Source organism: Crocuta crocuta, unplaced genomic scaffold (genome assembly GCF_008692635.1).
Source record: "Crocuta crocuta isolate KB4526 unplaced genomic scaffold, BGI_CrCroc_1.0 scaffold317, whole genome shotgun sequence".
Classification (NCBI taxonomy): Eukaryota; Metazoa; Chordata; class Mammalia; order Carnivora; family Hyaenidae; genus Crocuta; species Crocuta crocuta.
The window spans coordinates 5,616,992-5,630,825 of record NW_027530984.1 but is presented as its reverse complement, the minus strand read 5'-3'; the positions used below and the strand labels follow the sequence as shown (position 1 = coordinate 5,630,825).

General features: G+C 35.3%; 1 protein-coding gene across 8 annotated transcripts in view; it reads right to left on the bottom strand.

Moving 5' to 3' along the window:
- OSBPL8 (oxysterol binding protein like 8) overlaps window positions 1–13,834 on the bottom strand; it is a 154,838-nt gene that overhangs the window by 97,772 nt on the left and 43,232 nt on the right. For 6 of the 8 annotated variants that reach the window (XM_077770212.1, XM_077770218.1, XM_077770215.1 and 3 more), the window contains one exon: window positions 9,457–9,565. The exons of 1 other annotated variant lie outside the window; for it this stretch is intronic. In XM_077770212.1, coding sequence (XP_077626338.1) covers window positions 9,457–9,498 — 42 coding nt within the window. In that variant the 5' untranslated portion in view covers window positions 9,499–9,565. Of the gene's footprint in view, window positions 1–9,456; window positions 9,566–13,834 lie in introns of those variants that run through there. One more of the 8 variants, XM_077770221.1, reaches the window with a different exon arrangement.

Sequence of the window (13,834 nt, the reverse complement as noted above, 5' to 3'; positions counted from 1 at the left end):
GTCCCGGCAATAGTCTGTAATTCTGCCAAGATCATTTTCCCAAGTCACAACTCTAAACAGGTTGTTTCTTGGCTCAGAAACAACAACAAATTCAGTGGTTTGACATCACTTTAAAAACAAAAATTCCAAGCTGTAAAAATAGTATTTAAGGATTTGTGTATGCTGAGTCTAACTTGGTTGAGATGTAGTATAGGAAATTAATTAAAGCTTGGCCTGTGGAGCTGAAATGTATCCCAGTTCTGCCACTTACTAGCTGTATGACCATGAACAACCTACTTCTCTCTCGGTGTTCTCCTATATTAAATGAAGGTAGTAACACTACCCCATAGGGTTATGAGAAAATTATATAAGTATACCTTCAAAGCATTTGCAATAGCTTCTGGCACATGATAGAAATTTAACAAAAGTTAGCTGCTACTCATTTCCTTTAGTTTTATTTTCTACTAATTCCCCTGAAGCAACAAACAATATTGCCTGTGACCTTAAACCAAGTGCAAGATTCTTCGTGCATAGATGTGCTCTGTAAAGGTAGGTTTTCTAAACTCAATGTTTGACCAAAAGTAAAATTAAATTTTAGGTGTGTACACGTACACACACACACAAATTCATTTCCCTTCTCCTATTCTTTATTACTCCATTGCTATTGTTTTTACCATATTAAACTTAAGGTGACTTCTGAAGTAGTCTTAAGATAATGAAAACCTACTAAGGTGATCTGAGGTCTGTATAAAAATCCTTCAATTGCTCTATTCTCCTAGACAGTTTAACGGGTAGAGACTTTTTTGAAATTTTAATCAAATTTCATCTTCATGTATCTCTAACATGCTAAAATTCTAATTTTTCACATTCTAAGCTGAGGTTTAATGGGACTCTCAACTTATTTTTTTTTAAAAAGCAAGAATAAATTAAACATTCTTAATGGACATAATTTTAAATTGAGAGTTAAGTGTAGATCAGTGGCTTTCATTATATTCTGCTTATAAAAACCTGGGAGAAACAGCAAGTAAAAATGTTCATGAAACATCTTCAACCCATTCTTTTAAAACCTGAATAACTAAATTATTTATGGATATTAAAGAAATTATAAATTTTTAAGCCAGTTTTTCTCAAGCCTAGTTTAGCAAAATAAACAGCTTTCTTTTGGTTGTTGTTTATTTATTTATTTATTTAAGGGGGGAGGGCAAGCCACGGAGGGGCAGAGAGAGAGGGAGAACTGTCAGCGCAGCTGATGTGAGGTTCAGTCTCATCACATGAGATCATGACCTGAGCCAAAATCAAGAGTCAGATGCTTAACCAACTGAGCCACCCAGGAGCCCCAAAACAAACAGCTTTCTATAGGGTAAATTACATAATCTATTTGCCTGTGAGTTAATTGCCTTAATAGTTCTACTTATGCTTTTTAAACTATGGGCATGTCACAGATGCCAAAGACCTTAACAGGAAAGAACTGTTAAACAGTGCTATTGTTACTTTGATTTTTTGGTCCCCATTCAGACACCACCTCAGCCATTCTACATACAGAGAACACAAAACCAAAAAGAAAATAACCAATTTATTTAGCAAATGGGAACTGAGTTATTTAATGGTGAAATAATTAATATTGTCCCTGAACCCATCCTTAAAGGTGGATAGATGGGAAGCAACCGTAGACTAGAGAGTACAGTACCACAGAAGGAGGGAAGGCCAGGGGTCTGACAGTAGGACGGAGGGTTGGAAGCCATCTTTCTGTGCCCTTTTCTCTCAGTAGTACCAGGCAGACCATTATCCACCCTATCTTTACTACCAGGGCAGAACATGATATAATAGCAACCAGAGACATTAAACACAGTTTTAAACACTTTGTTTCTAAACTGTGCATGTCTAGCTGTAGCATGGACAAAACAACACATGCAGGCAGAGGCTGACCACTATCTCTCACTGCCCTTTTACCTAAATGAATTAATTGATACTAGGGAGGCAGCTTGTGTAAAGAACTATGCCCAGAGGAGATGGACAGAAGAGTTCCCTGAGAAAGAAAGAATATACTGGTGGGAGGAGCAAATGACAAATAATGAATCAACGATTTTAACAAGAGATCTCTAAGAATATTCCCAAGAGAATATTATTTACAAGAAAGTATAAGCTCATAAAAATAATTAATATCCTAAGGAGTCCAAAAGCTATGAAAGAGAACAAACTGAAGAATCTCAGCAGGAGAGAAAATTAGTGAACCAAACCCATCAAAAAATTAAACATAATAAATATGCTCAAAAAGATGTGAGAGGATACTGTAAAAATGAAGTCTGACTGAACATTCACAGAGAAAACAGCTAGTAATACTGAATATAAAAATTTTATGATGGGATAAAGTATATACCAGGTTTGAAGAACAAAACAATAAATAAGTGAGCTTGAAAAGTGATTAAGGAATTCAATAGAAGGCATAATGAAAAGAAAAGATGGAAACCATGGGAGATAAAAGGAAGCAAAAGTGCCACATTCCTAAAACAGGAGACCCCTACAGAGAACATGACGGATTTTAAAAAGTAACAAAACAGTAAATCTTAAATAATTTTGAAAATTACACAAAACGGATGAATCTCTGGATTTTTTATTTGTAGATGATAAGAATCAGACAAAACATTAAAACTCCTAAAGACAAAATACCTGTACCTGTAAATGTCAAAATGAAAACAAAAACAAAACAAAAACAAAAACTCCTTGAAAAACATAGATCATGGGCACCTGAGTGGCTCAGTCAGCCCATAACTCTTGATATGGGCTCAGGTCATGATCTTGCAGTCATGAGATCAAGCACCGCATTAGGCTCTGCATTGAGCATCGAGCCTGCTTGGGGTTCTCTCTCTGTCCCTTTCTCCCTGCCCCTCCCCCACTCATGCACATACATTCTCTCTCTCTTCCTCTCTAAATAAATTAAAACTTAAAAAAAGAAAGATATAAATCATGTATTAATGCTAGATACAATTTTGAAATAGTCAAAGTTTAACTTGGTCACCATTCCCTCATTCCTGAAGGCCCTATCGTTTCTTCTTCCTACCCTGCTCCCAACCCCCATCACCTTCTGCATCCCTCTTTTCCTATCAGGTAGCTGTCAGTTATTCTTCTTTAAAGTGCTAGTTTCTAAAGGTTTAATTGAACAATTCTCAAACTTTTGGGTCTCCAGATCCCTTCACTCTCCTAGAAATTACTAAAGACTTCAAAAAGCTGCTGTTTATGTAGATTATACCTACTAATTTCCCTATTACAAATTAATACGAGAAATTCACTATCTCAGCCAAATAATGAAACTAACATCAGAAATGACAAGTCAGGTTGGCAATATATACCCTTGACAATGATCTGATGAAATGGCATTTTACCTTTGTGGTCTCTTCTCCCAAACCCATAAGGACCAGTTTAATTAGAGAAAAACAGACAAATCTCAACTGAAGGACACCGTACAAAATATCTGCCAGTACTCCTCAAAATTGTCAAGGTCATCACAAACAATGAAATCACAGCCAAGAGGAACCTGAGGAGACATGACTACTAAATGTAATGTGTTATTCCAGATGGGATCCTGGAACAGAAAGGACAATAGGTAAAAACCAAGGAAATATGAATCAAGTATGGACTTTAGTTAATAATGTATCAATCTAGATTCATTAATTATATCAAATGTACCATAAATGGGTTAACAACAGGGGAAATTGGGTGCAAAGCATATGAGGACTCTACAATTTTTCTGTATGCCTAAAACTATTCTAAAAAAGTTTATTTTTAAAAAACACTGCTTAAGAAAAAAATTAAATTAAAAAAACCTTGAAAACACAAGAATACACAAGCACACACTCCATTTCAGTAGCCAGCAGATTATGACCTCATCACCTCACATAGTCTCTGGAAAAGTGCACCATATACTCATGACAGAATGAGAAAAAGGGCAAATAAAATCAAATACCATTGTATTACTCAAAAAAATTATTTTGATATCACAAACTTTTTGAAAGGGTCTTGAGTTTCATAGTCATGTAAACATACCTGGACAAGTTCTCCAAGCGTAATGGAAATACAAAAGATTGCTGGGTCAGAATTCTGCTAATGTATTACTGGGTAAATCACTGCCTATTTTTCTTTTCCAAAAATAACTCTCCAACTCCCATTAGAGCTTATTAGAGTCCTATTATATCTGCGAACTTTTTACATTATTCAAGCTTTTAATAAGAACAAGAACATTTAAAAAATTTAAAAAAGATATAAGACAGAATCTAACTATTCATACAATACAAAGTAACTATGTTGAGGGACACCTGGATGGCTCAGTTGGTTAAGCGTCTGACTTTGGCTCAGTTCATGATCTCGTGCTCTGTGAGACATGTGTGCACTCTGACAGCTCAGAGCCTGACCCTGCTTCGGATTCTGTGTCTCCTCCTCTCTCCCTCTGCCCCTCCCCCACCTACACTTTGTCTCTCAAGAACAAATGTTTTAAAAAAAAAGAAGAAGAAGAAAAGAGAAAATAACAGTTATATTTTCCCCACTCAGGAAGTGCAAACATTATAAATATTTAAGTACTACTAACTTGTAACTTTCATAAGATAAAGAAGATAATAAAACATAAAGTATACTTATCAAATTGTTTTATCCTTTTAAAAGCGGTCTCCCTTCAGTAGAAGTTTCAATAAAGTTGTAAACTGGCAAAAACGATTCATAGTCTAGAAGGCAAGATACCTAACAAAATATACGTTGGTTAGTTTGCTTGCTTGAAAAGTATGGAGTAGGAGCCCCTGGGTGGGTCAGTCATTAAGCCTCTGACTTTGGCTCAGGTCATGATCTCACGGTTTGAGAGTTCAAGCCCCACATAGAGCTCTGTGCTGACAACTCAGAGCCTGGAGCCTGCTTCAGAGTCTGTGTCTGTCTGTCTGTCTTTCTGCCCTTCCCCCACTCTCTCTCTCTGTCTCTCTCTCTCAAAAATAAACATTAAAAAATTAATTAATTAAAAAAAAGTATGGACTAGTCACAGTTATTCTCTCCAGTCCCCATTTTTGTAAGCCAGTTAGGATATTAATTTATATCTTGGTAAATTAACATACCTAGGCAATGATCATCAATGACTGCTATTAACACAAGAAGAGAGATTAACATCATAAGCCTCCTGATGGTAATACACAATACCATAAATGTACTCTTGTCAAAAAAAAAAAAAAAAGAATTGAACCTGAATCTGAGGAAGCCTCTAATCATCCTAATGACCAATTTGCAACAAACATAAGACACTGATGAACACACGAAATAATCCCCATAGGGGAAAATCCAGATTGTGGGAAATTCTATTAAGACAAGCTACCTTATTCATTTATGTCAATAAATTGAGAAAGAAAAGTTAAAAAGAGATGAAAGGGAAACTTAAAAAATTAAAAAACATCTCAGTGACTTATCAACCAAGTCCAACATAAAGATTGTAAGAAATAATATTTATGAGACAATCAGGGAAGTTTAAGCACTGATTAGTTTTTTGACTAAAGAATTACTAATTTTTAGGATTCTAATGTTTACAGTTAAAGTTTAAAGAAAAGTCTTTAGATTTTAGAGATACACACTGAAATATTTATAAATAAAATCATTTATCATAATTTCCTCCAAAAAAAATATGGAGTGGTAAGGTGGGACTATAATAGACGACACAATACTGACCTGAACGGATAATTGTTGAAGTGATAGTACGTAGGATTCACTAGTCCATGTTTTTCTAAATATACTTGAAATTTTCCATAGTAAAAAAGAACACCATTCCTGAATGTGTGATTAAAATACAAAATCTTTTTTTAAAAATTTTCTTTTTAATGTTTTATTTATTTCTGAGAGAGAGAGACAGCGCGAGCAGGGGAGGGTCAGAGAGAGAGGGAGACACAGAATCTGAAACAGGCTCCAGGCTCCGAGCTAGCTGTCAGCACAGAGCCCGACGCGGGGCTCAAACCCACGAACTGCAAGATCATGACCTGAGCTGAAGCCAGACGCCTAACCAACTGAGCCACCCAGGCACCCCTAAAATACAAATTCTTATACTTAGCAAGCAGCTATTGGAAAAGAGAGCTGTATTTAATATCAAAGAGAATGAGTATGTACATGACAAACTAGTGACTAAAATTTCTAGTTATTTCATTAATTTATATAAGATCTCTGGCCAACTAATCTTTGACAAAGCAGGAAAGAATATCCAATGAGGGGAAAAACAGTCTCTTCAGCAAATGGCATTGAGGAAACTGGACAGAGACATGCAGGAGAAAGAACCTGGACCACTTTCTTACACTATACACAAAAATAAACTCAAAATGAATGGAAGACTTAAATGTATGACAGGAAACCACCAAAATCCTAGAGGAGAAAACAGGCAACAACCTCTTTCATCTTGGCTGCAGCAACTTCTAACTTGACATATAAGTGGAGGCAAGGCATAAAAAAAGCAAAAATGAATTATTGGGACCTCATCAAGATAAAACGCTTCTGCATAGCAAAGGAAACATTCAGCAAAACTAAAAGGCAACTGACGGAATGGGAGAAGACATTTGCAAATGATATCAGATAAAGGCTTAGTATCCAGAATCTATAAAGGACTGACCAAACACCCAAAAAACAAATAATCCAGTGAAGAAATGGTCAAAAAACATGAATAGACCCTTTTCCAAAGAAGACATCCAGATGGCTAACATACACATGCAAAGGTGCTCAACATCTCTCATCATCAGAGAAATACAAATCACACCTGTCAGAATGCCTAAAATTAACAACTCAGGCAACAACAAATATTGACAAGGACATGGAGAAAGAGGAATACATTTGCCCTGCTAGTGGAAATGCAAGCTGGTGCAGCTACTCTGGAGACCAGTATAGAGGTTCCTCAAAAAATTAAAATTAGAGATACCCAAGACCCAGCAAATTGCACTACTAGGTATCTATCCAAAGGATAAAAAAAATGTTGATTTGAAGGGGCACATGTACCCCAATGTTGAGGGCAGCGCTATTGATAATAGCCAAAGTATGGAAAGAGATCAAATGTTCATCTGCTGATCAATGGATAAAGAAGGTGTGTGTGTGTGTGTGTGTGTGTGCGTATTGCTTTTTAAATACACACACACACACACACACACACACACACACACACACACAGGAATATTACTCAGCGATCAAAAAGAATGAAATCTTGCCATTCGCAACAACGTGGAAGGTAGTAGAATGTTATTATGCTAGGCAAAATCAGTCAGAGAAAGACAGAGGATTTCACTCATATGTGGAATTTAAGAAAACAGATGAGAATAGGGGAGGGGAAGCAAAAATAAGAAAAACAGAGGCAAACCACAGAGTCTCTTAAATACACAGAGAACAAACTGAGGGCTGCTGGAGGGGTGTTGGGTGCAGGGGTGGGGTAGATGATGGCCATTAAGGAGGGCACTTGTTGGGATGAGTGCTGGGTGTTATATGCAAGTGATGAATCACTAAATTCTACTCCTGAAATCATTACTACACTATATGTTAACTGGGATTTAAATAAAATTTTACAAATTAAAAAAAAGTTTACTTTTAAAAACCAGTGGATGCAATAATTTTTAAGAACACTACAAATTCACACTGACGTGCTGCACATATTTTCAAAGAACTTTCTGGTTTCACTAGATCATATTGTCCCTACCAAATAGAATGAGTATTCTGGCCTATATATTTTCTATTGTAGTAGAATATTTGCCTCAACAATTTAGGAGAAAAACTGAGATTCTGAGAAAGTATAAAGCCAAAATTACTGAATAGCCTAGGCTTTTTTCAATGTTTTATTGCCTCTCCTGCCTTCTATTTCCCTGTTTGAAGAGAAGGCTTAATATAGCTAGTTACATCAACAACAGTAGTAGCTTTTATTTATTGGATATTTATAATGTCCCTGGCTTTGTAATAGGCACTTTATGGAAATCTTATCTCAAATAAAACTTAAAACAACTCTGGAAAGTAGGTATTACTATTACCTTTATATAATAGATGAAGAAACTGAAACCCTGGAGAATTTAATTAATTACCCAAGTCAAACAATCCAGGTTAGATTTTAACATGTAGCTAAATGTCTTCAGAGCCCATGTTCTTATCCACTTCTCCTAGATCTAAACAGTAACCAGCTCAGGCCATGTAGTTCAAAGGTGGTATTTTATAAATAGGTAACTCAAAAGTAGATCTCAAGATAAGTTTCAAAAACAGAATATTTCAGTAGTTTACAATAAAATTATTGGTGCATTCTCCCTAAAATAAGCTACAATATTTCACAGAAGAAACTTAGTGAAAATAAAATTGTTCGCGTTGCTTTTTAAATATCTTGCTCTAACCTCACAGTATCAACAGGATTTAGATTAAAAATGAGAAAAACTTTATTAATACAGCACCAGTGTTCAGCATAGAATTTAATGCTACCTGTTTACAAATTAGTTTAAAAGATAACAATAAATTTAAAGCGATTCTATTCGGAAAGACAAGTACAGAGTCAACATATTAGTGGCAAAGTACTCAGAGAAACCCCTTAAGCTGTGAGCTCTTAGAAAAGATAATTAACCTCCAGCTTAGAGCCCATTTCTCTATCTATAAAAGGAAGGATAAACAAATACCTACCTTTAATGGCTGTTATGAGGACAGTCTGACAAAGTATACACTTAGAGGGTAGCAACTGTTGTTACTACTGGCATTTTTAATATTACTAAGAGATTAAAAATATTTCAGCTAAAAGAAGTTAAGAAAGCCCATTAGTTTTAAATAAAATAGTTATGGCAAAGTAAACATGTTCTAAGAGAAGGCTTTAATCTTAACTTTTTGCTGAAATCATAGCGAAAGTAAAATAAGCCACCTTCAGTTTTCCTTTTATAATCGCTGTGACAATAACCTTCATACAACAAATTACTTCCATGTCCATTTTATCTTCTATTAACAAGTTATTTTAAAGTTTAACTTTTTTTGACCCTTTAAGAAACTAAAGTTTGTACCAGAAATCCAAAAAAGGCTAGGAACAAAATAACACAAGTAAACAAAAGTGCATTTTGCTATCAATCATTAGACTGTTCTTACATTTGAGCCTGAACAAAGGACAGTCACTAAGTTAAAATTTATAAACATCTCAATATAATAGTGACTTTCAATTCCACAGCAATATGAAGCACAGAAAATTCGGCCTCTGCATTATACCAAAGAATCTACCATCCCAAGGGTTGGAGCCAAGTTAACATAAGTAAGCAAAGGAAAAATATAGGACAGAAGTATGAGAAAACTGACTGGGTTATGCTTCAACAAGTTTTAAACTATGTCATTTTCATATCAGCATAGGAGTTAAAGTATTACTTTAAAATTATTTTTAAAGTCTGTTTTAAATGCATTTTAAAAATAAAATGATGGCTTATCTCAAACACTTTATATCGAGATGATAGTACCTTATTATGCTGTATTTGAACCACTCACCGAAGTTTGATCAGGTTCTCCATCAGCCAAACCTGCATCCATACTGAAAGAAGATAAGTTTACGCTTCTCTTTCCATTAATCTTTAGCCATCCTGTAAATATCGAAATCCTAGAAGAAAAAAATTGTATTAGGACTAGTATAAAACTATGATAAATGAAGAAAAAGGCATTAAGTATATTAGGAGTATTTTAGGTTGAGGTAATTGGTAAATCCAGTAATGGGAAAAACAGATTTTAACACAGGCCTTGAAGAATGGTAAAGAAAAATGGGAGAAGGAAAGGAAATATTCCAAGTGAAGAGGAACAGCATGAGCAAGATTATAGGCATGAGATTGTTCAAAGTTTAAAAAGATGTTTAAATCTACTTTACAATCAAGGAAATAAAATACTTTTTTTCATGATAACATTGGCAAAAACTTTTTAAAAAGTGTGCTAACCTCCAACACTGACAAGAATGTAGGAGAACAGATATTCTCATATACTTGTGTGAGAAGATGAATCATACCAATTTTTAGAAAGATAATTTAAAATATATACACTGTAATACAGTAATTTAGAGGCTAATAATTATGCCACATATATTTGTTTATACAAATGCGCAAAGACATATAAACACATCCAGCAAAGTAGTAGATATGATGAGAAGAACTGGAACAACCGTAGTGTCAATCATTAGGAGTCTGCTTAACTTCTACTATATATACACATCGGAACATCATGCCAGCAACCTCTAAATGAAGTAGCTGCTTACATACTCTTTATGTATTTGCTTTATATAGACTAGAGAGAAGGCATCATTAGGTGGAAAAGGCAAATTACAGAATATTATTGATAAAATACTCTTTTCCCAATTTTACAATGAATATGACTTATTTCATAGTTATTTTTATTTTGAAAGTCTTTTTTTTTAATTTTTTAATGCTTTATTTCTGAGAGAGAGAGAGAGGGAAAGAGAGCAAGAGCTGGGGAGGGTCAGAGAGAGAGGGAGATACAGAATCTGAAGACAGGCAACAGGCTCTGAGCTAGCTGTCAGCACAAAGCCTGACGCGGGGCTCGAACCCACGAACTGCGAGATCATGACCTGAGCAGAAGTCGGACGCTTAACTGACTGAGCCACCTAGGTGCCCCTATTTTGAAAGTCTTAAAAGCATGTCTTTATCACAAGTCTTTTTCTTCTGAACTTTTTAAACAAAACCTCCAAACTGAAGTCTTTTTTTACTGTGTATTTATTGTGAGAGAGCGAGCCAGCACAAATGGGGGAAGGGCAGACAGAGAGGGAGAGAGAGAATCCCAAGCAGGCTCTAGGCTGTCAGTGTAAAGCCTGATACGGGGCTCAATCTCATCAACTGTGAGATCATGACCTGAGCCAAAATCAAGAGTCAAGACACTCAACCAAGTAGGCTACACATGTGCCCCCAAGCTGAACTCTTAAAATATAAAACTAAATATATTCAAGAGTCTCTAATAACCTAATAATGTTTCCTTAAAAGAACTAACAAAACCAAAATCAACAAGTCAGTAGAATTCTAATCATTTCTTGAAGTTCTGAAAACATTTTGTTTCTGCAAGTATAAAAAAGCTTCACTGAAGTATAAATGCTGGTGAAAATACTTAATTGGGCTTTGGAGGGCTGTCATTTGGTTTCTCTGATATAAATAATAAAATTAGACCAAACTAAGTGAACTTTCAGTTTATAAACCTTAAGTATACTTCCCTACTATATGTATTACACAATGCATTGTAATTATTTATTCTCATGATCTAATTCTCTTCAGGGACAAAGACTGCATTTTATGATCTGTCTACCCAGTGCTAGTTCATGGCAGACATTTTATGAGCATTTGTTGCACTAAACTGTCACTTTAATTACCTATATGAATAAAAAATAATCCAAAACAGATGATACAAAAATTATTTATGCCTATGAGATGCACACTAGAATTCAATTTGAATACTGACAGACATATTCTAGAAACTGGCAATACTAAAAGCAAAATAATAAGACACCCACTGGAAGCTTCAACTTTAGAAATATTTTATTGGGGAGAATGGTTGGGTAAGTGTCCAGCTTTGGCTCAGGTAATGATTTTGCAGTTCGTGGGCTCAAGCCTGCATTGGGCTCTGTGCTGACAGAGTTTATTAATATGGTGTATCACAGTGACTGATTTGTAGATGTTAAGCCATTCTTGCAGCCCTAGAATAAACCCACTTGATGATGGTGTATGATCCTTTTGATGTATTATTTAATTCAGTTTGCTAATTTTTTTTGAGGATCTTTGCATCTATGTTCATCAGGAATACTGGCCTGTAATTATTTCTTGAGCCATCCTTGTCTGGTTTTGGTACTGGAGCAATGCTGGTCATGTAAAATGAAAATTTGGAAGAGTCCTCTCCTATACTTTGGAAGAGTTTGAGAAGGACTGATATTAATTCCTCTTTGAATGTTTGGTAGAATATACAAGTGAAGCCATCTGACCTTGGACTTTTGTTGGTAGCAAGTTTTTAAACTGCTAATTCAATCTCCTTACTAGCAATTGATCTGTTCAGATTGTCTATTTCATCATGATTTAGTTTTGGTAACTTATATATTTCTAGGAATTTATCCATTTCTTCTAGACTGTCCAATTAGATGGCATATTTGTTCATAGTACTCTCTTCCATTCCTTTGTATTTCTGTGATGTCAGTTGTAATTTCTCCTCTTTAACTTCTAATTTTATTTATTAGAATCCTTTTTCTTAAGGAGTTTAGCTAAAGGTTTGCCAATTTTATCTTTTCAAAGATGCAGCTCTTAATTTCAACAATCTTTTCTACTGTCTTTTTAGTCTCCATTTCATTATTTCGCTGTAATTTTTGTTAGTTCCTTCCTGCTACTAGCTTTGGGCTTTGTTCTTTTTTATTTCCTTGAAGTGTAAAGTTAGGTTGTTTATATGAGATTTTTCTTGTTTCTTCAGCTAGGTATTTATCCCCATGAACTTCTCTCTTAGAATGACTTTTGCTGGGGCGCCTGGGTGGCTTAGTTGGTTAAGTGTCTGACTTTCGTTTAGGTCATGATCTCACGGTTCGTGGGTTCGAGCCCCGCGTCGGGCTCTGTGCTGACTGCCAGCTCAGAGCCTGGAGTCTGTTTCAGTCTGTGACTCCCTCTCTGACCCTCCCCTGCTCACGCTGTTTCTCTCTCTCTCTCCTAGAAATAATTAAAAAAAAAAAGGTTTAAAAAAAAAAAGAATGACTTTTGCTGCATCCCACAAAATTTTGGCGTATTTCTATTTTTGTTTCTCATGAGGGATTTTTTAAAATTATATTTAATTTTTTTAATGTTTATTTTTAAGAGAAAGAGAGACAGAGTGCAAGTGGAGGAGGAGCAGAGAAGGAGACACAGAATCTGAAGCAGGCTCCAGGCTCTGAGCTAGCTGTCAGCACAGAGCATGACATGGGGCTCAAACTCATGATCCATGAGATCATGACCTGAGCCAAAGTCAGATGCTCCACCAACTGAGCCTCCCATGTGCCCCATGGGGTATTTTTTTTATTTCTCTACTCAAATGGCAGTCAGCAGCATGTTGTTTAAGCTCCACATATTTGTAAATTTTCCAGTTTTCTTCATGTAAATTGTTTCTAGTTTCTAACCATTGCAGTAAAAATAATGCTTGATATGATTTCAATACTCTTAAATTGATTAAGACTTATAGGCTAACACATGGTCAATTTTGGAGAATGATCCATGTGTACTTGAGAAGAATGTGGATTCTGTTGCTTTTGGATGGAATGTTCTATATACGTCTACTAATTCCATCTGGTCTGACATATTTTTTAAGGGAAATGTTTTCCTATTGATTTTCTGCCTGGATCATCTAATCATTGATATTGGAGTATTAAAGTCCCTTATTATTGTACTGCTGTCTACTTCCCTTTAGGTCTTATTAATATCTGTCTTTTATATATTTAAATGTTCTCGTGTTGGTGTATAAATATTTATAAATGTTACATCCTCATGTTGGATTGATCCCTTTATCATTATATGATACCCATCTTTGTCTTATTACAGTTTTTGTTTTAAAGTCTATTTTGTCTGATATAAGTATAGCTACTCCAGTTTTTTAGTTTCCATTTGCATGGAACATCTTTTTCCATCCCTTCCCTTTCAGACTTTGTGGGTCCTAACATCTAAAGTTAGTCTCTTATGGTAGCATACAAATGAGTCTTGTATTTTGTTTATTTTTAATCTATTCAGCCACTCTCCAATCTTTGATTGGAGAATTTAGCCCAATTACACTTAAAATAATCATTTTTAGGGGGAAAATAGTGGGGGAGAGGGAGGGAGGTAAACCATGAGAGACTCTTGAATGCCGAGATCAAACTGAGGGTTGATGGGGGTTGGGG